The 25,961-nt window shown below is 45.4% G+C and overlaps 1 protein-coding gene across 3 annotated transcripts in view; it reads left to right on the top strand.

Moving 5' to 3' along the window:
- vps13c (vacuolar protein sorting 13 homolog C) overlaps window positions 1-25,319 on the top strand; it is a 294,729-nt gene extending 269,410 nt beyond the window's left edge. For 2 of the 3 annotated variants that reach the window (XM_033014961.1, XM_033014960.1), the window contains 6 exons: window positions 2,164-2,287; window positions 5,148-5,262; window positions 17,698-17,789; window positions 21,739-21,859; window positions 23,190-23,279; window positions 24,925-25,319. In XM_033014961.1, the coding sequence (XP_032870852.1) occupies window positions 2,164-2,287; window positions 5,148-5,262; window positions 17,698-17,789; window positions 21,739-21,859; window positions 23,190-23,279; window positions 24,925-25,014 (632 nt within the window). In that variant the 3' untranslated portion in view covers window positions 25,015-25,319. Of the gene's footprint in view, window positions 1-2,163; window positions 2,288-5,147; window positions 5,263-10,607; window positions 11,001-17,697; window positions 17,790-21,738; window positions 21,860-23,189; window positions 23,280-24,924 lie in introns of those variants that run through there. The other variant, XM_033014962.1, reaches the window with a different exon arrangement.
- Window positions 25,320-25,961: the final 642 nt, after the last annotated feature.

Genomic DNA, 25,961 nt, shown 5'->3' with positions numbered 1-25,961 from the left:
AGAATCGGATTAGGAGGTGTTTCCTTACTCTAAACTTCTTGAGCTGGCGGAGGAAGAAGAGTCTTTGGTTGGCTTTTTTGTAGATGTGATTTGAATTGATTTTCCATTTGAGGTTATTGCTTATGTGAGTGCCAAGAAATTTGAATGAGTCAGTGGTGGATATGGGTTCGCCTCAGATGAGTAGGGGGGTCTTGGGTTGTGCCTTACGTCTGAGATCAATTATGAGTTTGTGTGTTTTTGATGTGTTGAGTAAGAGGTTATTATCTGTGCACCAAGTGACTGCTTTGTGTGTTTGAGTGCGGTATTCTGTTTCATTATTGTTCGAGATGAGACCTATGATGGTTGTGTCATCTGCGTATTTATAAATTTCAACTGAACTATGCTGGGATGTGAATTGGTTTGTGTAGAGTGAGAATAACCAGGGTGACAAGACGCAGCCCTGAGGGGCTCCTGTGCTGAGGTGCAGGGGGTGAGATATGGTGTTATGTATCTTCACCCTCTGTTGTCTGTTCCAAAGGAAGCTGTAGATCCAGTGACAGATGCAGGGGTCAATGTTCATGTCCGTTAGTTTATGGAAGAGTGACGTTGTGAGTCGAGATGCTTCTTCAGACATTATTTGGCATCATAACTTGCTATCATACTCAGTGTAGATGCAAGTCATGGAGCCTGTGGATTTATCAGCTTTCAATCCAATTAATTTTCCCAATGCTGCTTTTTTACTAATTAAGTTCTTTCAAATCCTTATTTAATGTAGGCCTGTTGACCACCATTTCTGGGAAGTATTCTTGTTTCTTCAGTTAATAAAATCTACCATTTCATTATTCCTTTCTGTACTTTTCCCTGTCTGTCAGTCCCAGTCTGAAGTTGGGTCTCGACCCGAAACGTCACCCATTCCTTCTCTCCAGAGATGTTGCCTGTCCCGCTGAGTTACTCCAACATTTTTGTGTCTATCTTCGGTTTAAACCATCATCTGCAGTTACTTCCTGTTAATGTTAAGTACTCCTGTTAACCTTAGCTGATCTTTTCTTTTTACCTATTTATACATCCTTCTTCAGTTAGTTCTTGTTACTGGGGTATATTTCTTTCCAGTGTCAATGTCTTTGTTCTCAAACTAGTTTCCAAGGCTCATACTTGGTCATTTGCAATTTTTTAAAGGCATTGGTTTTGTAATTAAACAAATCATTTTCAATGTTTATATACAAAATTCATCATATTATGATCACTCTTCCCCAAAGACCCTCATTGTACAGAGCAGGTCTAAAGTGCCATATTTTATAATTGGTACCCCAGCATGCTGACTTCAACAATAGTTGTGAGTGCAATCTAGTAATCTGTTCATCACTCTATTGCTGTTGATTCATGGAAACATAGAAAATGGGTGCAGGAGTAGGCCATTCGGCCCTTCGAGCCAGCACCGCCAGTCAATATGATCATGGCTAATCATTCAGAATCAGTACCCCATTCCTGCTTTCTCCCCATATCCCTTGATTCCATTAGCCCTAAGAGCTATATCTCTTGAAAACATCCAATGAATTGGCCTTCTGTGGCAAGAAATTCCACAGATTCACAACTCTCCGGGTGAAAAAGTTTTTCCTCAACTCGGTCCTAAATGGCCTACCCCTTATTCTTAAACTGTGTCCCCTGGTTCTGGTCTCCCCCAACATCGGGAACATTTTTCCTGCATCTAGCCTGTCCCATCCCTTAATCATTTTATAAGGTTCAATAAGATATCCTCTCATCCTTCTAAATTCCAGTGAATACAAGCCTAGTCGGCAAATTCGGTTTTGCCAGTCTCGTTGTAAAGTCCACAATGGAGGACTTGTCCTTATTACCTCTTCCTTCTGGACATTGCGTTCATACCACCAAAGACAGCCCCTTGAGGGGTTAAACATCATTCCTTGACGTGGTGAACAGCAGCACCCCTTATGCTGGTCACAATCAGTGTGGAGAATGTGTGAACCTTGCTCGATATAATGTGTTTCCTGTTTGGAAACCATCCAGGCTGTATTTGGCTGTGTATAACATTGATATCTTTGCACTCTGCGCCATCGTACCAGCTTTTATTATCTGGTAATAAAAGTTCAGCTGCAGAGCACGATAATCTGGTTAAAAAAAAAAGACGTTTGTGTGTGAGCAATCAATGTGTTACAATTTCCCCGACAGGTGCGAAGAAGGAAGGTGCAGCTGGTTTCTTTAAAGGCGTGGGAAAAGGTCTGGTGGGAGTGGTGGCGAGGCCTACCGGCGGCATCATTGACATGGCAAGCAGCACATTCCAGGGAATCAAAAAGTAAGACTTGCTGCTCCATCGCAATTTATCCAAACTATACGTGTTCTGAGCAGGACTTGGCCGGCTGGCCCCTAACGTCATTCCCTCCAACATTCCCACAGGTCTGAAGAAGGGTCTCGACCCGAAACATCAACCATTTCTTCTATCCAGAGATGCTGCCTGTCCCGCTGAGTTACTCCAGCGTTTTGTCTATCATCAATATAAACCAGCACCTGCAGTTCCTTCCTACACCCTCGAGCCTTGCACAGCATTCCTGCCTGCCCCCAAATCCTTTTTCCCCATTATCAAGAATGTTTCATACCCCTGCCTTAAAAGTATTCAAAGACACTCCTCTCCCGCCCTTTTGGGAAGAATGTTCTGAAAACCCGTGACCATCCGAGAGAATTTTCTGCATTATTTCTGTGTCCAATCAGTCACCCGTTACTTTGTTCTCGATTCTTTCACAAGGGGAAATATCCACTCCACGTACAACCTGCCAAGTCCCTTGAAGACCTTGTGTTACAACCAAGTCCCCTCTCTGTATCCAAGCTCCAGTGGTTGCAAGCCTGGCTTGTTCACCTCTCATCATAAGTCAACCCCCCCCCCCCCCCCCCCATATTCCATATTGTGTGCAGGAAGGAACTGCAGATGTTGGTTTAAACCGAGATAGACACAAAAGCCTGGAATAATTCAGCGGGTCAGACAGCATCTGTGGAGCAAGGGAATAGATGAGGTTTCGGGTCGACACCCTTCTTCAGACAGTCTCGGTATTAGTCCAGTAAACCTCTTTCAAGTGTTTTCAAGGCTCCTTAAGTAAGGAGACCAACTCTGTTCCCACTTCAGGTCCTAACTTCAGGTAGCCCTGGCATTCCCTCTCTCTCTATCCCTCCCCCACCCAAGTCGCACCAGCTTCTCATTTTCACCCAACAAACAGCCCGTTTCCTTTATCATCGTAACCTTTAAGCACATCTTCCATTCATGGGTGACTTAACCTACCTGATCTCCCGGTGGCTCAGCACTTCAACTCCCCTCCCATTCCCAATCTGACCTTTCTGCCCTGGGCCTCCTCCATTGTCAGAGTTAGGCCCAGTGCAAATTGGAGGAACAGCACCTCATATTTTGCTTGGCTAGTTTACACCCCATCAATATGAACATTGACTTTTCTAAGTTCAGATAGCCCTTACTTTCTCTCTCCATCCCCTCCCCCTTCCCACTTCTCCCACCTGTCTTACTGTCTCTGCCTACATTCTATCTTTGTCCCGCCCCCTCCCCTGACATCAGCCTGAAGAAGGGTCTCGACCTGAAACGTCACCCATTCCTTCTCTCCAGAGATGCTGCCTCACCAGCGGAGCTGCTCCAGCATTCTGTGTCTACCCTGTTTACACCTACTATGTTTCCTGTTAGCAAGCTAAACTTCACCATACGCCAATATGCAACTTCCTGCACTGTGAGCTTTTACTTTCCACAAGTTTTGACGCAGCCCCATATCAATTATCCAATGTAGAGCAACCACCGTCTGCTCCTCACCACAGCACATTTTCAGCGTGGAACGGTGGTGCTGCCTTACAGTGCCGGAGACCCAGGTTCGATCCTGACGACGAGTGCTGTCTGAATGGAGTTTGTACATTCTCCCTGTGATCTGCGTGGGTTTTCTCCGAGATCCTCATTTTCCTCCCACACTCCAAAGACGTGCAGGTTAATTGGCTTTGTGTATGCGTAACTTGTCCCTAGTGTGTGTAGGATAGTGTTAGTGTGCAGGAATCTCTGGTCAGTGAGGACTCGATGCACCTAAGGGCCTATTCCCGCGCTGTATCTCTAAACTAAACATGAAAAGAGGTCCAATAAATTAATTGGCTGAAGTTGATTTTTTCTTTGAATTTGTCCACATATTTTGCATGTTCTACTAGCTTTTCTCATGTTCATTATGACAGACGTGAAGGCAACTGGCCTGTAGTTTCCTGCTCCCCATTGACTCTCCCTTAAGGAAATCCCTTATGTTTAATTGTTGTTAATGTTCTCCAGGGACCATCTTTAAAGATGATCATAATAGAATATATAATCCTTGACATTTTAATGAGATTATTTATTTTAAGTACAACATTGTTTTACAATGACCCTGTTGTCCATTAAAACATGATTGTTATCACCCAATGTGCATTCACGCCGATCACAAATTAAATTATGGAGTAACTCCGTGGGACAGGCAGCATCTCTGGAGAGAAGGAATGGGTGACGTTTCAGGTCGAGACCCTTCTTCAGACTATTCCTTCTCTCTAGAGATGCTGCCTGTCCCGCTGAGTTACTCCAGCATTTTGTGTCTATCTTCCGTGTGAACCAGCATCTGCAGTTCCTTCCTGTACAATTTAAAGTAGGACAGAGGATGCTTTAAATTCTAATGAATAACCATCTACTGAAAATACTCAGACGTGATGTCTTGAAAATATATTTGCTTCCTCCTGCTCTGCAGTGACTCGTAAGTTCAGTGAATATGTCATAGGCTGGATAAGTAGTTAAAGGTACCCATTTATTTTGATGCATTATTTCAATGTGTGTGGGGCAGCACGGTGGCGCAGCAGGTAGAGCTGCTGCCTCAGTGCCAGAGACACGGGTTCAATCCTAAACTCAGGTGCTGTCTGTGTGGAATTTGCATGTTCTCCCTGTGACGCGTGGGTTTCCTCCGGATGCTCCGATTTCCTCCCACATCCCAAAGACGTGCGTGTTTGTAGATTAATTGGCTTCTATAAATTGTCCTTGGTGTGTAGGAAGGTGGGATAACGTAGAACTAGTGTGAACAGGTGATTGATGGTCGGTGTGGACTTGGTGGGTGGAAGGAGCTGTTTTTGTGCTGTCTCTTTAGATTTCATTCAATTAAATTCAACAGGGTGGCAGAATCGACTGAAGATGTAAGTAAACTGAGGCCACCGCGATGCATTCGTGACGATGGGATTATCAGACCGTACAATCGAAGAGAGTCGGAGGGATGTCACCTGTTTGAGGTACGTTATGCTGCTGAACAATCAAAACCAGAAAAATTAAATAGATAAATGACAGCAGACACTTGAATTCACAACAAAACACTTCAACATCCACTCGAGTCTTTTAGAATGGAGTTGGTGAAACATAATGTCAGCGAGGATTTTAAATATATTGTTTGTTCCCAGCCACCCCCCTTTCTGAGCTGCACCCTCCCACTCCGAGCTGTACCTGTTCCCTTCCATCCCCCCCCCCACTACCCCACTCTCCCCCCATCCATCCCTGACTCGGACCCAGACCCCCCCCCCCCCCCCGCCCCGAGGCGGGCCAATTTGTGCCTGAGAGGTTGAATGACTGACTTTCCTGTGTTCCTCCTGCTGTCATGTTGCTGTGGAATGGGTGGCCATGGCCCTCACCTCACAAGGACCGCCAGTAATCAGCACCTCACATTTCCTCAGCTGCATCACCCTATGTTCAGCTGTCCGGTTGACACACACACGCCCACACACGCGGACGCATGCACACGCGCGCACACGCACTACACACGCGGACGCATGCACACGCACAAACACACGCGCACACACACTTGCACACTACACACGCACAGATACACACGCACGCACGCACCACAGCAGGGTTGCATTTCTACAAAACAGGCTGTAGCGCAACTTTCAGTCAATTTATCTACAGCTTTTCACTCAAATACTGTTCCGGTTCTGATGTTCTGCTTGCACAGTTATTCATGTTAGCCCTGTCGTCCTCGTGTGTTTATAAGTTTTGTTTGCTGATCACGTGCTCTCAGTCTAATGTTATCTTCTGAATCTTATCATTCCCATCGTGGTCATTGCAACGTAACAGGGAGCAGACCCTTTGAGCCACCACTACTGCACCAACCATGATTCTAAGTGAAGCTGCTCATCTGCCTGCTCGTACATGGTTTATATCCCTTTATTCCCTGCCTGTTCATAAGGGTATCTAAATGCTGCTGAAATGTTGCTGTCATATCTGCTTCTGCCACTTAACATGGCAGCGTATTCCAGGCACCCGCTGTTTGAAAAAACAACTTACTTTGAAAATCTCCTTTAAACTTTCCTCTCCCACCTTAAAACTATGCCTTCTGACAGTTCCATCATTAGAAAAATAAGTTGACTGTCTATCCTAACCAGGGCCTCTTATATATTTTTTCATAGTTCTATCAAGTTACCCTTCAGTAGCCTGAGCAAACACAATCAAAGTTATAGCTAATAATCTCCAATGCAGGAAACCTCCTGGTAAACCTCTTCTGCACCCTCTCCAAAGCCTCCGCCCTTCCTGTCATTGGAACCAGAATGCAGACAATATTCCAAATGTGGCCTAACCAACATCCTATAAAGCTGCAACATGTCTTCTGACTCTTATATTTAATACCCCAACCTATGAAGGCAGGCATTGCATACGCCTTCTTCAAAGCTTGATCTACTTGTGCTGCTGCATATAGGGAGTTATGGGCTTCCACCCAAGATCCCTCTGTTCATAAGTGCTGTTAAGAATCTATATATACATCCACTTTCCCCTTACATTTGATTTCTCAAAATCCACCACATTAACAGCTGGATGGATTACATTCCATCTGCCATTTCTACACCCATATTTTCCACTGATCGCTATTCTACTGTCTACAACTTTGTGTACTATCTGCAAAACTACTAATCTTTCTCATGGTCGCAAACTTCCTGATGCTTTCATTGAAATCATTTAGAAGTAAACAAGAAGTCCCAACACTTGTGGAAACTACTGGTCACAGACCTGCATTCAGAGTCACACCCTTTCTCCGCTGCCCTCTGTCTACTATGATCAAGCCTAGTTTGTGTCCAATTTACCAGCTCACCTTGGATCCCGTTTGACATAATCTCCTGGATCAGCCTACCATGAAGGACCTTGTCAAATGCTTTACTCAAGTCCATATGGACAACGTGCTCTGCCGTGCCCTCCTCAAACATCTTTGTTACCTCCTCGAAAACTCAACTTAAGTTTGTCAAGCATGGCCTTCCTCACACAAAGCCATGCTGATTCAATGCGTTTCCAAGTGCAAGTAAATTATGTTCCTAAGAAACTTCTCCAATAATTCCCCGATCACTGATGTGGGGCTCACTAGCCGATAATGTCTTGGTTTTGTCTTTGTTGCCCTTCTTATACAGAGGAACTATGTTGGCTATTCTCTTGAGATCTCCTCTGTGGCTAAGGAGAATACAAAGATCTCTGTCAACACTCTCCTGCCACAATATCCTGGGGTAGATCTCTGGGCACCTGTCTACCTTCAAGTTCTTCAAGAGACCCAACACCTCCTCCTCCATATCATCAGACCCATCCCTGATCTCACTATCATCCATGTCCTTCAGAAGGTGTAGTTTGGACAAAAAGAGGAACTCAGTGGGTCGGGCAACAAGGAATGAAATGGAAAAGCAATATTTTGCAGACAGATGGAGTGAAGCGGAGGTAGGCTGTAAGAAAGATTTGACGGAAAGGGGTAGATCAAGAGCGTGTGATAGATGGAACCAGGGGAGGAGGGGGTGATAGGCAGATGAGCCAGGTGGGGGGAAAGAAGGGGCAGATGGTAACTAAGGCTGCAGGTGGAGAGGACCAGGAGGTAAATGCTGGAATCTGATAGGGAAGGAAAGTTGGGAGTAAAATGTAGACCAGAGGGAGGGTTAATGGGTAGAATGGCATATAGGGAGGGGGTGGGGGGTGGATGAGGGCCCAGAGCAAGAGAGTGGTGGGTGAAAAGCAGGTGGAGAAGGGGGAAAAAACATGCTGCTGGGGACTGGGAGATGTGGTTTGTCGACATAGTTTACTAAGGGAGGTATTAAGAACATGTGTGAAGAAACTGCAGATGCTTGTTTAAACCAAAGATGGACACAAAATGCTGGAGTAACTCAGCGGGACAGGCTGCATCTCTGGAGAGAAGGAATGGGTGACGTTTTGGGTCGAGACCCTTCTTCAAACTGATGCCTTACTACAGAGTTTCCTGTATCTCACCCCATTCTCTCGCCACCTAACACCCACGTGCTTCCTCTCCACTGGGAGAACACTTGTGGGGTTTTCTCCAGTATATGACGCCCTTGTGGCACGTTTATCAACGTCCATGTGTTTGAGAGCTTTACGGTGGTGTGGAGTATGACTGTCGCTCCTTAGAAACAGGCTCACTAACACGTACTGCCCACGTCGCATTGTCTCAGGCAGCTACCACACCAAGGGAGCCCACACCACCGCACTATGTTTTGTTGAGTGATGCACCACTGTGTTTTGTATATTCGTGTAGATGTGGCCTTGTTATTGCACCACATGTGAAGGGAGTGCATGATGCCTGGTAAAGCTATAGTAGATGCAGGTACCACCGTGCACGTATCTTCACAGTATGATTTCCCCTGGTATGGTTCCCAATCTTCCTTCTCTACAGTGGGCTTTTGCTCCTTTCATCAATTGGGGTTGCTACCACAGTCACGGTCCCCAAAGTGGCACTCTCCCCACACCTCATCTCTCTGTGGACACTTTCACGTGGCCATCTGTAAAACGGAAACTGCTCTCTATTGTCACTTGACGTTCTCATTTCTATGAGGCAAGCTTTGAGCATTCAAACCTACAGCCTTTCATCTCTCGCGGTTTTCATCATTTTATGGGTCCCTTTGCATTGTACCTTGTCAAATTATATTTTATGTCCATGTCACATCCGTGGTTTATCATTGTTCCAAGCACACATGTATGATAAATCCACTGAGTTTCTCCAGCATTTTTGTCTACCTTCGATTGTCCAGCATCTGCAGTTCCTTCTTAAACATGTATGGTATATCTGATCTGTTTGGTTAGCATGCAAAGCAAAGATTTTCACTATGGACACTCCGATTTACGTAAGGGCTATGTTCTGTAAACCCTTACAGAAGTCAGATTTTACACAAGTCTGAATCGCCTCAAAACTAGCAGGAAAGAACTGCAGATGTTGGTTTAAATCAAAGAAAGACACAAACTGCTGGAGTAACTCAGCAGGACTGGTCTCCACCCGAAAAGTCACCCATTCCTTCGCTCCAGAAATGTTGCCTGTCCCGCTGAGTTACTCCAGCTTTTTGTGCCTATCACCTCAAAACTAGTTGGAAACAAAGACTGCAGATGCTGATTAAAACACAAATGACACAAAGTACTGGAGTAACTGAGCAGGTCAGGCAGCATCTCAGGAGAACATAGGTAGATGAGCTTTCGGGTGGGGACCCTTCTTCAGACTGATTCAGTCCGCTGAGTTACTCCAGCACTTTGTGTTGTTTCATCTTAAAACTAGGCACAATGGTGCTGGTCTACACAAACGTGTCCTTCTTCACCAGCTACCACATCATCCAGTTGACACGACTCTTGTTGCGGCTCACATTGTAGCCCCTGCTTCCTTCAGGACACTGACACCATGTGAGGTTCCTTCTCCTCTCACCAGCTGCCATTTGTTCATGTCAGCTGTCTCTTTGTCCGCCCCTGCTCCCCCTCCACCACAAGCTCCTCCCTGGAGTCAAGGTGGGATGCTGTCGGCGACTGCGGGGAGAATCAGATGGTGGTGGAGGTGTGAGCGGTGGAGCAAGTGGCAGCTGGTGAGAGGGGAGGGAGCCCCAGGGTGACCGAGGGGTTGGTGGCGACGCCCTGAAGAAAGTGCTGCCCCCTGGGGCTACAACGTGAGCCGCAACAGCAGCCGTGAAGGGCTCACTGGTGCCCCTTGTGGGAGATGTCGGCATCTCAGCCAGGAGTTGCTCTACACCACCTCCCTCGGTCTCACTCACCTTCCCAGTGTTGCACCAACAGTGGCTGAAACTGCAGGAGCAGCGAGCCCGGGCAATGTTTTTATATCCGTGAAGTCCTGGCCATCCTCCCCTGGCAATAACACAGGTCATTGTGGAAACAGGACCCCCTATTGTGAATTGTTTATATAAGTGTGAGTTTATGTAAGTCGGGGAGTGCCTGTATATGATACGATATGATAGAACTTTATTTACCAGGAGGGAAATTGGTCTGCCAGCCGTCATAAAACACAAGACACATCAAACACGTACACTCGAGAAACACCTCGGTACACGTGACAATAGTAAACTTATACTTAAATGTTCTATTGCTAAAATGCTGCCTCCAGCAAGCTTGAGAATAGATAGAAGGCTGATGTGTTATGGTCAATGTTTCTTTGTGCCTCCTCTACTAAACTACATCTCCTCCCCAAACTGTGATTTTGTCCAGCTTTCTCTTCTGCTTAAATTTTTTGTTTATTTTAGTAATGTCCAAAATCGTTAAATGAAAAAGCATTTGACTCGTTGCTTATTAATACGGCAATATTCTAACTTTTTTCTTTCTCTCTTTAAACATGCAGCAAGATGTGGATTAAGATTTCAAATTCTGTTCTGACTCTTTACTCTTTCTTTTAACCTGTTTATTTTTGTGTCTCAGTAACAAATGTAAATACAATGAGATTTGTAATATATATATTTATTGGACCCATGCTACATTGCAGTACCACATTCCATCTTGAATCATCCTGTACTTTGGATAAACCACATTACAAATGAATCTGTAGTCTCATCAATAAACATACCGATTGTGAATGTTTCATGACCATGAGGAAATATATCCTGAAACACCAAGAATTCTGCTCATGACACTTGGCTTTTCATTTTCTATATTTACTGTGATTATTTATTCCCTCTTCTATTGTATGAATAATGACCCCCACCGAGATTTAAAATAAATATGGGTTGTATTTTAATTATGGTTTTATATTTTCCGTTTATTGTATTCAATCTCAGTTTGATTTGTGGTGGGATATCGTTGTTTTGTTGCCTTGCACTGAAGCAGAAGGGCCGATAGCGTCACCAGAACACCCTGCAATGATTGTTAGCCAATTGAACCACAGTATCGCACAGCATGGAAGCAGGCTACTTGGTTCACCATGTCCACATCGACCAGTGGCATGCATCCGTGTTAATCCTATCTTCCACCTCTTGACCTGTAGACTTCAATTCACCTTTCCGTCCTGGGCCTCCTCCATGTGAGCACCACCGGAAATTGGAGGAGCAGCACCTCGTATGCTGCTTCGGCAGTCTGCACCCTAACGGCATAAACATTGACTTCTCCAATTTCCGGTAGCCCTTGCTGTCTCCTCCCCTTCTCAGCTTTCCCTCAGCCCTCGGGCTCCTCTTCCTTTCTCCTTTCTTCTCCCCGCCCCCCCCTCCACCCCCTTCCACCCCGCATCAGTTTGAAGAAGGGTTTCGACCCGACACGTTGCCCATTTCCTTCGCTCCATAGATGCTGCTGCACCCCCTGAGTTTCTCCAGCACTTTTGTCTGACTTCAATGCCAAGGCAGTTCAAGTGCTGGTCTAAACACTTCTTAAATCCTCTCAGTAACTCTGCACCACCACTCCCTCCAGAAATATGTTTCAGATCATCACTACTTTCTGGAGAACCCCTCAGATCCCTTCTAAATACTCCTTCTTTGACACTTAATCTATGTCCTCTGGGTTTATTTACTTCAAAGGGAAAAGTTTCCTGCACTTTACCCTACCTATACCCCTCCTAATTTTATGCTCCTCAGTGATGTCCCCTCTGAACCTACTTCACTCCAGGGCAAACAGACCTGGTCTCCTGGTAATTGAAACACTCCATCCCAGGCACATCCTGGTCAATCTCGTCTGCACCCACTCCAGCACCATCACATCGATACATTACATGGATAGGACAGGTTTGGAGGGACATGGGCCAAATGTGGGCAGGTGGGCCTCGTGTAGCTGGGACATGTTGGTCCGTGTGGGCGTTGGGCCGAAGGGCCTGTTTCCACATTATTTCACCTATGACATCTTCCCTATGGTGTGGTGGCCAGAGCAGCACACTGAACTGCAGCAGTGGACCCAGCACCGACACATGTGGAACACTGCCGCTCACACGCTTTCAACCTGGAAAACAGTCTTCAATATCGTCCTCTAATCCCTTCCACCTAGCCAGTTGTGTATCTTGGGGGTCCTTGTACATCAGTCACTGAAAGTAATCATGCAGGTACAGCAGGCAGTGAAGAAAGCGAATGGCATGTTGGCCTTCATTGCAAGAGGAGTTGAGTATAGGAGCAAGGAGGTCCTGTACAGGGCCCTGGTGAGACCACACCTGGAGTACTGTGTGCAGTTTTGGTCTCCTAATTTGAGGAAGGACAATCTTGCTATTGAGGGAGTGCAGCGTGGGTTCACCAGGTTAATTCCAGGGATGGAAGGACTGACATATGATGAACGTATGGGTCGACTGGGCTTATATTCACTGGAATTTAGAAGGATGAGAGAGGATCTTATAGAGACATATAAAATTCTTAAGGGATTGGACAGGCTAGATGCAGGAAAAATGTTCCCGATGTTGGGGGAGTCCAGAACCAGTGGTCATAGTGTAAGAATAAGGGGCTGAGATGAGGAAAAACGTTTTCATCAGAGAGTTGTGAATCTGTGGAATTCTCTTCCACAGAGGGCAGTGGAAGCCAATTCACTGGATGCTTTCAAGAGAGAGTTAGATATAGCTCTTAGGACTAATGGAATCAAGGGATATGGGGAGAAAGCAGGAATGGTGTACTGATTTTGGATGATCAGCCATGATCATATTGAATGGCGGTGCAGGCTCGAAGGGCTGAATGGCCTACTCCTGCACCTATTTTCTATGTTTCTATTTTTACTTGGCTAGCACACCCTGGATCCCTTGCAATCTAATATTCCAGACTAGCCTACTATGCTGGACATTGTCAAATGCCTTAAAGGCCATGTAGACGTATGCCAGTCTGCCCTTGCGTATCTCTTCAAATCTCATGGTTATATTACAAATTCTGAATATTCAGAAATGTTTAAACAACATTAAAATTGTTGTAAATTGTATTTAAATTTGTCCATCTGAGTGAATCAATGGCACATTGAGCAGTGTAAGGGGCAGCATGGTGGTGCAGCGGTAGAGTTGCTGCCTCACAGCGCCAGAGACCCAGGTTCCATCCTGATGACAGATGCTGTCTGTACGGAGTTTGTACGTTCTCCCTGTGACCGCGGGGGGTTTTCCCGGGTGCTCCAGTTTCCTCCCACACTCCAAAGACATACAGATTTCTAGGTCAATTCATTTTGGTAAAATTATATATTGTCTCTAGTGTGTGTAGGAAGTTAGTGTGTACGGGGTGATCGCAGGTCGGCACGGACTCAGTGGGCCGAAAGGCCTGTTTCTACGCTGTATCTCTAAAGTCTAAACTGGATTTGCAATCGTATGCTAGGTTTGAGTGGCATTGCTAGTGTGAAGGGCAAGGCATGTGGGAAGCCTGGATGATGTGAGAATTCTGGCTTAGTCAAGAATACTGAAGCAAGAGCCAAATATGGGCAGATGGGAACAAGTGTATCCCTGGAAGAATCTAGGAGACTGAGGAGCATACATAAGAAGGAAATCTGGAGAACATAAAGGGGGCGGAGATAAAATTAAGGAGAATCCAATTAAAATTAAGGAATCAACTCCAAATGTTATGTAATTATAGACAATAGGTGTAGGAGTAGGCCATTCGGCCCTTCGAGCCAGCACTGCCATTCAATGTGATCATGGCTGATCATCCCCAATCAGTACCCGTTCCTGCCTTCTCCCCATATCCCTTGACTCCGCTATCTTTAAGAGCCCTATCTAGCTCTCTCTTGAAAGCATCCAGAGAACCTGCCTCCACTGCTCTCTGAGGCAGAGAATTCAACAGACTCACCACTCTCGGAATTAAGGGAATTTGGGTAACTAGAGAGAGAATAGGGCATGTCAAAAACCAGAGCAGTCATCCATATGGAGCGGAAGGAGATGGGCAAGGTCCTCAAGGAGCATGTTGCCTCTGTTTTTACCATGAAGAAAAACAATGGCTTGGGAACCTGGGACGGTTAATCTCATTGTTTTTAGGACAGTTGGTATAAATCTCCCGGTCCCGATCAGATATATCTAAGGATGATGTAGGAAGCTAGAGAGCCCTACCTGAGATATGTAAATCATCGTTGGACACGGATGAGGTGCCGGAAATTTACCGAGTGACTGTCGCTTTGCCTCTAAGAAGGGGTGCAAAGAAAAATCTGGGAACTATAGACCAGTGAGCCTGAAGTCTGTGGTAGGTGAGCTACTGGAGAGGATTCTGAGAAACACGAAAAGTGAGAATTCAAACCAGGGCAGGACCTTCACAGTTGGGCTGTAGGAAGTGTCTTGGAATGCAGGGACATTTTATTCTGGGAGTAGCGCCACAGGGAGATGGGGTGTGGACGACAGCTTTATTTACATTGGCCCTCTATAGTCAGGGTATTGAGAATAGACATTGGGACTTTACAGTTGTACAAGTCAAGTCACATTTATTTATATAGCACATTTAAAAAAACAACTCTCGTTGGCCAAAGTGCTTTACATTTGTTATAAGAATAGTATAAACAAACAAACTACATACATATATACATATAACCCTCGCTCAGTGGACGTCAGGAAAGGCTTGGGAGTATAGATAAGATTTTAGTCTTGACTTAAAGGAGTCGAGGGCAGTTCTGATGGGAAGGGGGATGCTGTTCCACAGTCTAGGAGCTGCAACCACAAAGGCGCGGTCGCCCCTAAGCTTATGCCTAGACCGCGGGATATTCAGCAGCCCCATGTTGGCCGATCTGAGGGACCAGGACATGGAGTGGTGGGTGAGAAGACTTTTAATGTAGGAGGGGTCAAGCCCATTGAGGGCTTTGTAGACATAGAGGAGGGTCTTGAAATGTATACGGAACCGCACAGGGAGCCAGTGGAGAGAGGCCAGGATCGGGGTGAAGATGTGGTCCCTTTTTCGGGTGCCCGTCAGGAGTCTCGCTGCGGCGTTTTTGGACAAGACATTGTTGAGGCCACATTTGGAGTACCGTGTTCAGCTTTGGTCGCCATGTTATAGGAAGAACGTTATCAAGTTTGAAAGAGCGCAGAGCTATAGGGAAAAAGTTTGGCGGGCTAAGACTTTATTTCTTGGAGCGTAGGAAGTTAAGAGGTGTTCTTATAGAGGTGTCTAAATTTATGAGAATAGATAGGGTGAATGTACAAAAGTTGAGGTTTATTATTGTCGGGTGTATCATAATAAAGAGATAGCTTTGCTTTGCGTTATTCAATCAGATCAGTTAATACCATAGATAAAACAATCTAAATAAAGTAGACAAACCAAAGAGGAAGAAACAGACCACTATCTCCTCTCCCCCCCCCCCCCCCGCCGCCCCTTCCCTGACATCAATCTGAAGAAGGGTCTCGACCCAAAACATCACCCATTCCTTCTCTCCTGAGATGCTGCCTGTCCCGCCGAGTTACTCCAGCATTTTGTGTCTATCTTAGGAAGATTCAGAGTGCAGAATATAGTAGAAAATAAAACATAAAGCAGTACAGCACATGAACAGGCCTTTCGGCCCACAATGTTTGTGCCAAACATGTTGCGGTTAAACTGATCTCATCTGCCTGTACATGATCCATATCCCTCGCACTCCCTTGTACCTATCTGAAAGCATTCTAAACGCCACTATCATATCTGCCTCCACCACCGCCCCTGACAATGAGTTCCAGGCCCCCACCACTTTGTATTTAAAAAATTGCCCCGCACATTTCCAGTAAACCTTCCCTCTCTCATCTTATAACTACGCCCCCTAGTGTTGGACATTTCCATACTGGGGAAAAGATTCTGACTGTCTACCCTATCTATGCCTCCCATCATTTCAAATACTCCACTCAAGTCTCCCCTTAACCTCCGATGTTCCAGAAAAAACAATCCAAGTTTGTCCAACTTTGCCTTGCAGCTGAAGCTCTAATCCAGGCATCATTCTGGTAAACCTCCTCTTTGCATTTTCCAAAGCCTCAAACATGCTTCCTGTAATGGTGCGATCAGAACTGCACACAATACTCCAAATATGGCTTAACCAAAGTCTTATAAAGCTGCTTCATGACTTTGCTGCCTTCCCTCACAGTGGGAACCATTGTGGGGGGATGTTTTTATGTTTATGGTTAAAATCTTTATTCGTGTGCTGCAATGGCAAGTCAAATTTCACTTCACCAATTGGTGTATGTGATAATAAATATCCTTTATATCCTTGTATCCTTTGTATCCTTACTCTTACACTCAATGCCCCTGGCAATGAGGGAAATGAAGGACTCTTCACCCTGGCAGTGAAGACAATATTGTTGTCAGCATTGTAGTGTGACAGTTCCATACTGGGATAGAGGTGAATTAGACAATGCCCTGGCACATGGAAGGACCAGATAACATAATGTTGTGGAACCAAGGCTGCCAGAAAATCGATGATGGACCTGCAATTATAATAAATGTTGGATAATTCAGCTAGGAGTGAGACACTGCTGTGTGTAAATTAGTTGTTCAATCTCCACATTACAACAGTGACCCATTGCAAATATAATTCTTTGGGCTCAATATATTTGGAATGCGCTACATGATTTCTAAATTCTTAAGGGATTGAACAGGCTAAATGCAGGAAAAATGTTCCCGATGCTGGGGGAGTCCAGAACCTGGGGTCACCGTTTAAGAATAAGAGGTAGGCCATTTAGGACTGAGATGAGGAAACAAAATTCACCCAGAGAGTTGTGAATCTGTGGAATTCTCTGCCACAGAAGGCAGTGGAGGCCAAACTGAATGTTTTCAAGAGAGAGCTAGGTTTAGCTCTTAGGGCTAACGGAATCAAGGGATATGGGAAGAAAGCAGGAACGAGGTACTGATTTTGGATGATTAGCCATGATCATATTGAATGGCGGTGCTGGCTCGAAGGACCGAATGGCCTAGTCCTGCATCTGTAGTCTATGTTTCCAAGGGTTTCTTTCAGTGTTGTTTCCTCCCAGTGTATATATGGCGGTTGACAAAATACTACAACGGTTTTATCAGCATGATTTCTTCCTCAAAGTTACATCGACTTTTAAGTTTGCGTAAAATAATTGATTCTTTGATGAGGCCAACCGTTAATGAAACACCTTGAAACTTGTATTGGTTTGGACGGCTTGGAGTGACAGAGAAACGTGTTTGTTCAAATAGTTAATTTGCATGCATTCATCATAGGTCTGGCTGTTACATTGTGAGCTGGTTAATAGATGTTGTACAAAACCAATTTGTGATGCTTCTGATGGACATTATTTCCACATCTCTTCTCATTCTACACTCATTGCCTGACTAAACCTCATGTTGGTGGCCGTGGGAACTGGTGGGGGTGGAGCCTGCATCACAGTTACTTGGCTTTGATGGTTTGTTACACCGCACCGTCCCAACATTCAACTCGTGCATGTTCCTCTAGTTGCCCGTAACAGCTGAAGCTGGGTAGTAACCATGCCAACGGAAGCTGCGGCCTGCACGTGTCACAAACTAAGATGTGTGTAATCTATTTAAATTCTGGCCTTTTCTGCATTGTCACTGAAGAAAATTACTTGAACTTTGTTACAGAGGTTGGACATTCAAAAATATGAAGGGGAACGCTATCGTTTTCATTGTCCATTGTATGGGAAGAAAAAAACGAATCTGCTCATCACAAACAGGTACGCTGGACACCAAGAGACAACGCTTAATCAGTTCAATAATGCAATATGTCACATGCCGAGAATCTCAAACAAACAGTTGTAGTTACAAGACTAGGGGGCAAGTCATTAACTATATTCATGAAGGAGGTGGATGTTTTAGAAACATTTAGGCACGTGGATAGGACAGGCTTAGAGGGATATGGGCCAAGTGCAGGTAGGTGGGACTAGTGTAGATGGGGCATGTTGGCCAGTGTGGGCAAATTGGGGTGAAGGGCCTGTTTCCACGCTGTATGACTATGACTCTATCTCTGAATGCCCAAGTAGTGGAGGGTTATTGGGAGAAGCAAGAACGGACTATTAAGTTGGGTGGTCAGCTGTGATCAATATTGAAGGGCTCAAAAATCTCCTTCATCGGTTTTTTTTCTTTCACTTAGTTTCTTTTCGAGATACAGAGCGGAAACAGATCCCTTCGGCCCACTGAGTCCGCGATGACCAGCGAACCGCATACACACACTAGGGACAATTTACACATTTCTTTAGCAAAGCCAAATTAATGTACAAACCTGTACGTATTTGGAGTGTGGGAGGAAACCGGAGCACCCGGGGAAAACCTACGCGCTCACCGGGAGAAACTCTCCAGACAGCACCTGTAGTCAGGATCGAACCTCTGGCTGTAAGGCAGCAACTCTACCACTGCATCACCATGCCACCCTACAGGAAGCTGTCTGGCCCATTATGTCTATGCTATTCCCAGGTTTTTCTGAGATTACAGTGGGGTTTCTTGTGGCTTCATCTACAACCTTCATGTGGGATTGTGAACTCACTAACCTAATCGTAAGCTTCTAGTATGAGGGCTGGTTTATGATTTGGGAGTAGGTGATGGTGAAGATGATAAGGAGGATTGTCGAATGTGAAGAAACCAGGGAGATTGGTACTCATCTTTGTGGCTAAAAGCAGCTTTTGGACATTAAGGTTCATTGTCCTCTCTGGATCATCACCCTTCCTTCATTTATGTCCATCTTCAATCTTGTCAATCCTGGTTCACAGGCGTGTGCTACAAATCTAGGGAAGATTTCACAGAGTCGTGCAGCACTGAAACGGGCCATTCAGCCCAACTTGTCAATGCCGACCAAACTACCCCATCTTCATGACATCTTAGACGTCACTTAGAGTGTTGTGTGCAGTTCTGGTCGCCCTATTACAGGAAACATAGAAACATAGAAATTAGGTGCAGGAGTAGGCCATTCGGCCCTTCGAGCCTGCACCGCCATTCAATATGATCATGGCTGATCATCCAACTCAGTATCCCGTACCTGCCTTCTCTCCATACCCTCTGATCCCCTTAGCCACAAGGGCCACATCTAACTCCCTCTTAAATATAGCCAATTAACTGGCCTCGACTACCCTCTGTGGCAGAGAGTTCCAGAGATTCACCACTCTCTGTGTGAAAAAAGTTCTTCTCATCTCGGTTTTAAAGGATTTCCCCCTTATCCTTAAGCTGTGACCCCTTGTCCTGGACTTCCCCAACATCGGGATCAATCTTCCTGCATCTAGCCTGTCCAACCCCTTAAGAATTTTGTAAGGAAGGATATGGAGGCTTTGGAGATGTTTACCAGAATGCTGCCGGGATTAGCTACAAGGAGAGGTTGAACAAACTTGAATTGTTTTCTCTAGAGCACCAGAGTATGCAGGGTGACCTGATAGAAATATATACAATTATGTGCAGCATAGATGGGGTGGACAGTCAGAATCTTTTTTCCCCAAGGCAGAAATGTCAAAGACCAGAGGCCATAGCTTTAAGGTCTTCTTATCAAGTCCACATCACAAGATTAGAAATAGTTCAGCCAGAGCAGAACACACTCCTCGGCTTCTTGTGCAAAGTGGTGGAAACAGGGCGGCAATGTGATTGGTCTTTCCTTGACCCCAGCTTTAAGGTGAGAGGGGCAACGTTTGCTAGAGATGTACGGGGCAAGATTTTTACACAGAGAGTGGTGGGCATCTGGAACATGGTGCTAGGAGTGGTGCTGCGTAGATAGGCACAAGGATATGCATTGAATGGGATATGGATCACGTTGCAAACAGATGAAATTAGTGGCATCTCATCTATAATAGTGGTACAGCGGTAGAGTTGCTGCCTTACAGTGCCAGAGACCCGGATTCATTCGTGACTACGAGTGCTGTCTGTACGGAGTTTTATACGTTCTACCCGTGACCATGTGGGTTTTCTTAAGGTGCTCCAGCTTCCTCCCACACTCCAAAGACGCAAGTTATTTGGCTTCTGCAAATTGTAAATTGTCCCAAATGTGTAGGATATAACTAGTGTACGAGTTGATCGCTGGTCGGTGCGGACACGATGGGCCAAAGGGCCCGTTTCCACGCACTATCTCGAAAGTCTAAACTCCTGTACTCAATGCCTGACCAGTGATGGTGATGCTTCCTTCACCACCTTATGCGGAGCTCCGTCTGGCGTGGTCTGTTGGCTTGAAGCCGCAGGCTCCGGTGGGAAGGCGGCCGTTCCTGGCACCCCAAGCTGCTGAGGGTTCTCCCGACGCCGGAGTACCATCACCCGGCGAGAACATCGGGCGCCGTGGCGGCGACTGTGGAGGCCTCAATAGGCCCGACTATGGGTGGACAAAGGGATGGGGACTGGACTTTGTGCCTTCCCCCACAGTGGGAATCACTGTGGGGGGATGTTTTGGTGTTGAATTTCTTTGAATACTGTGTTGTATTTTATTAGTGTGCTGCATGGACATCAGAATTTCCCCTGAATAAGGGGATTAATAAAGTAAAAATCTAATCTAATCTATTTATATGGAAATATGTACTGGTGTTGATTTATTTTAATCTGCGTGGTGTTAGCTGGAAAATCACCGCCCCTCCCCCCCTTCCCCAAATTTGTGATTAAATCCTAAATTAAATTAAACCTCAAATATTTAGTTAGATTATTATTTAAAATGTATGATTCTCTTAAATCAGAAAAATAGCTGTATCCTTCCAGAGTTGTGAAAGTTTGACCTTGGTGTGTGTAGGTCAGTTCAACAACGGGACCAGGCAGAAGGGGTCTTTGCCCAAGTAGACTGCCGGCACCATTATCCGGGGTTATGTCCGTGCCAGGGTGTCCCTCGAAATGGATCACACAGTGACCACGGGCACCAGGGGGGATTTCCATGTACTGCGGGGGGGTTGACTGCATCCTGGATCAGCATTGTAATATAGATATTTAGTATGAAGAATATTTGGTCATTTTTGTATTTAGTGGTGGGTATGTTTTCACTTTGCATTGTAAATATTATTGTTAATTGAATAAATAGATTTTTGTAAAAAAAAAAAACACAATAGACAATAGGTGCAGGAGTAGGCCATTCGGTGTGATCATGGCTGATCATCCCCAATCAGTACCCCGTTCCTGCCTTCTCCTCGTATCCCCTGACTCAGCAATCTTTAAGAGCTCTGTCTTGAAAGCATCCAGAGAACGGGCCTCCACCGAGGCAGAGAATGCCACAGACTCACAACTCTCTGTGTGAAAAGGTGTTTCCTCGTCTCTGTTCTAAACGGCTTACCCCTTATTCTTAAACTGTGGCTAGACATAAATGCTGGAGAAACTCAGCGGGTGCGGCAGCACCTATGGAGCAAAGGAAATAGGCAACGTTTCGGGCCTAAACCCTTAAACTGTGGCCCCTGGTTCTGGACTCCCCCAACATCGGGGACATGTTTCCTGCCTCTAGCATGTCCAAACCCTTAATAATCTTATATGTTTTAATAAGATTCCCTCTCATCCTTCTAAACTCCAGAGTGTACAAGCCCAGCCGCTCCATTCCCTCAGCATATGACAGTCCCGACATCCCACACTTCAGATTAACACTATATGGTTGTCCAGTGTGTGTGAATGGAAACCTGTTTCATTCACTGACTTACTTCCATACAAATATTGACTTGCATTCTCTTGTTTTGAAATGCTTTCTTTCAGGAGAGTGATCTACATATGTGATGAGATCCTGTGCAATCCGTGTAGTGATTGGAATTACTCGTATGATGAATTTATCCGGCCTCCAACGTTGGACGGGAGTGTGCTGAGCTTGTATGTCAAGGTACATTGTGTAGAATGCTGCAACTGCACCTGGCATGGCTTTAATAGTGTCATAGAGTGATACAGTGTGCAAACAGGCCCTTTGCCAAACTTGCCCACTTCAGCCAACATGTCCCAGCTACACTAGTCCCACCCATATCCCTCCAAACCTGTCCTATCCATGTACCTGTATAACTGTTTCTTAAACGTTGGGATAGTCCCAGCCTCAACTACCTCCTCTGGCAACTTGTTCCATACACTCACCACCGTTTGTGTGAAAAAGTTACCCCTCAGATTCCTATTAAATCTTTTCCCCTTCACCATGAACCTATGTCCTCTGGTCCTCCATTCCCCTACTTTGATTACCAAATCTGAAGCATTAAACTTTGTGCGGTAGGGATTGTGGAAAACTGCAGGGTCTGTGCATTTCCAGCATGAGAAGGCTGGGGGTTAGTGAAGGTCCCACCTGTTCCCTTGCACCTCCTAACAAGGGTGGCACCGTGGTAGAGTTACTGCCTAACAGCGCCAGACACCCGGGTTCAATCCTGACTGTGGGTGCTGTCCGTACGGAGTTTGTACGTTCTCCCTGTGACCGCGTGGGTTTACCCCGAGTGCTCCTGTTTCCTCCAACACTCTAAAAACATACAAGTTTGTACGTTAATTTGGCTTGTTAAAATTGTAAATTGTCCCTAGTGCGTAGGATAGTGTTACTGTAAGGAGATCGCTGGTTGGCATGGGCCTGGTGGGCCGAAGGGCCTGTGTCCGTACTGTATCTCTAAAACTGAAACTAAAGGTGCATAACACTTCCTGAGACCCAGTGGTTGGTCCCTGAACTCAAGCTCCAGTTATAGAGTCATTCAGCATGGAAGCAGGCCCTTCGGCCCATCAAGTCCACGCTGACCATCGATCACCCGTTCACACTAGTTCTGTGTTTTCCTACTTTTGCATTCACTCACTACACAGTGGGGGCAATTACAGAGGGCAACTACCCTACACACCCGCACATTTTTGGGATGTGGAAGGAAACTGGAGCAGCCGGAGGAAACAGGCAGTCACAGGGAAACTCCACATACAGGTGAGGATTGAACCCGGGTCTCTGGCACTGTGAGGCAGCAGCTCTAACACCTGCGCCACTGTGTCGCCATAGTTACTTACCATCATTTAAATGATTTTTAAATCTGGGCGGAGTGACCAGCTTTCTCTACATTGCCTGTCCATCCACTACCTCAGCTCAGTCTTGTAGTTAGACAATTTAAACATGGGATGGGGAATATTACTTAGCTTGTCAGGAGAAATGTACAAAAATGAAACAACTCTTAACAATGGCAACGATGTGTTTGGTTCTTTTCCAGGATCAGTCATTGATCGGTTTTACAAGCCCAAGAAGTGAGACTGAAGGTTTAGTGAAAAAAATGACCCTCCAGAATGATGTTGTGGCAAAGGTAAATGTTCTCATTGAACGGGGTCAACAGTTGAAGCTCATGCAGCTTGCTCTTGGAAGATTTCTTTCTTAATTTGTCATTGTAGACATCAGTCATGTTCAATGTCTCCAACTTGTATACAGGATGATAGGGTGGTGAATAAAGTATACGTCATGCTTGCCTTCGTAGATTGGGTCATATTGAGACCCGGGTTCGATCCTGATTCAATAGGCTGGGCTTGGCTTCCCTGGAGTGAAGGGGGGCGTGGGTTAACCCATCACCCCAGGGAGAACAAGGGTCATATGATTATGCTGAAGTGATAGTTTATGCTGATGGTCAAAATTTAGTTTAGTTTAGAGATACAGCGCAGAAACAGGCCCTTTGACCCACCGAGTCCACGATGACCAGCGATCCCCACACACTAACACTATCCTACACGCACTAGGGACAATTTACAATTTCACCGCAGCCAATTAACTCAATGGACCGACGGGCCTCTTCCAGTGTCATAAGGAAAGTTCAAGATCGAGGAAGTGAATGTAATATTTCTGTTAATTATGCAAAACCAGATAGGTTCATTAGTTCGAGGAGCAGAATTAGCCCATTTGGCCCATCAAGTCTACTCTGGCATTCAATCATACCTGATCTATCCCTCCCTCGCACGCCCATTCTCCTGCCTTCTCCCTATAACCCTTGACACCTGTACTAATCAAAAATATGTCAATCTCTGCTTTAAAAATACCAATTGACTTGGCCTCCACAGCCGTCAGTGGCAATGAACTCCACAGATTCACCGCCCTAGGACTAAAGGTTTGTGAGATGTGAGAAACATGAAAAGGGGCTTCAAGGTCGTTTAGACACGGAGTGAGAGGGCAAGTGCCATTGTCAGGGTGCCAACCAGGGTAGTCCAAGGATTGGTCTTGGGCCAGGTTAGTCATGGTGTACATCAGCATTTTGGCTGAAGGGAACAAATATATCTGCGTTTGCCGATGAAGCTAAACTAGGCGGGATTGTAGGTTTGGAGCAGGGGTGTAGAGAGGCCTTGAGGGAGTATGGACAAGCTGAGTGAATGGGTGAGAAATGGCGGGTGGAATACAAAATGGAAAAGTATGGTTAACTTTGGCAAACAAACAGAAAAGCTGACGAAATGTGTCACAATATTTACAGGGGGAACCAGCGGAGCTGGAGTTTGTTTGGGAAGTGTACAATTTGAAACCTCATGTTTCTGAAAATATATGTTGCAAGGTTAGCAGCTTACGTGCAGAGCATTTATATTGATGTTTAAGGAGGAACTGCAGATGCTGGAAAAATCGAAGGTAGATAAAAATGCTGGAGAAACTCAGCGGGTGAGGCAGCATCTATGGAGCGAAGGAATAGGTGACGTTTCGGGTCAAGACCCGGAAGGGTCTCGACCCGAAACGTCACCTATTCCTTCGCTCCATAGATATTTCCGGGTCTCGACCCGAAACGTCACCTATTCCTTCGTTCCATAGATGCTGCCTCACCGGCTGACTTTCTCCAGCATTCATATCGATGTGGTTTATTACCATTAAGCTTCAGTGATCTTGGCGTGAATCGGTAAGTTTTATGAAGTTGATGCTTGTGCTTCTGCGGTTCGCCTGTCCAGACCAGTCTGCAGTGTGAGTATGTGTGTGCTCTCTTTCAGAGGATGCTGGATGCCTTGGAGGAAGCTCGGACCACAAGCCGGCAGCAGAGGCTGGTGAAGATGAAATCCCTGCGGTTCTCCAAACCCTGACCCCTTCCACACTGCCTCCGCCTCGCACCTAAACAACACCCTGTACTTCTATAAGATATTCTCATTTGCACTGCAATTATATTTTCTTACTCGAATGAAATGCAATGTGTCTAAAGTATGAGTGCTGCCTATTCCATACCCAGAAATACGGGTTAGTATCAAAATCAATGTGTATTATGTATCTCAAATTGTTCAGCTGAGGTAATAATGTTATGCTAATTTTGCACTAACAAAATTATTCTGTATACCTGTTGGAAAAGAAATTGAATAATATGTTGCAAACAAAATAAACCTGGTTTCCTGGATTCTGTCCTTATTTTTTAACTCAAGTAGCACAAAAACTAGCCGTTAACTGAGCTTCTAGTTAAAAAATGAAACCATTCCGATCAAGCTCATAATCAAAATAGGATGAAAAATATCTGTCAAACCTACACTGCATGACCATTGCTACTGAGAATCCTTGCAATGTCTTTGAAATATATACAATTTTTCAAACATTTTTAACACTTGGATTTTTGACACTTCAGATTGGTTGTCTCAATTAAAGATTGAATGGCGGTGCTGGCTTGAAGGGCCGAATGGCCTACTCCTGCACCTATTGTCTATTGTCCAATCCTTACCATCTTATATCTGCAGTGTGAAGCAATATCTATTCCCATTTCTTTGCTCGACTTAATTACTCATTGAGTAGCCTTGTTGAACTACCAATCAGCTACCTCTATCTCTACCGTGGCACAGCGGTAGAGTTGCTGCCTCACAGCGCCAGAGACCCGGGTTCAATCCTGACTATGGGTGCTGTCTGTACAGAGTTTGCACTTTCTCCCTGTGACCTCCGGGTGCTCCGCTTTCCTCCCACACTCCAAAGACGTACAGGTTTGTAGGCTAATTGGCTTGGTAAAATTGTCCCTGGTGTGTGTAGGATAGTGTTAGTGTGCGGGGATCTCTAG

The sequence above is a fragment of the Amblyraja radiata genome, chromosome X (genome assembly GCF_010909765.2).
Source record: "Amblyraja radiata isolate CabotCenter1 chromosome X, sAmbRad1.1.pri, whole genome shotgun sequence".
Lineage (NCBI taxonomy): Eukaryota > Metazoa > Chordata > Chondrichthyes > Rajiformes > Rajidae > Amblyraja > Amblyraja radiata.
This window is presented reverse-complemented; position numbering and strand designations above follow the sequence as displayed.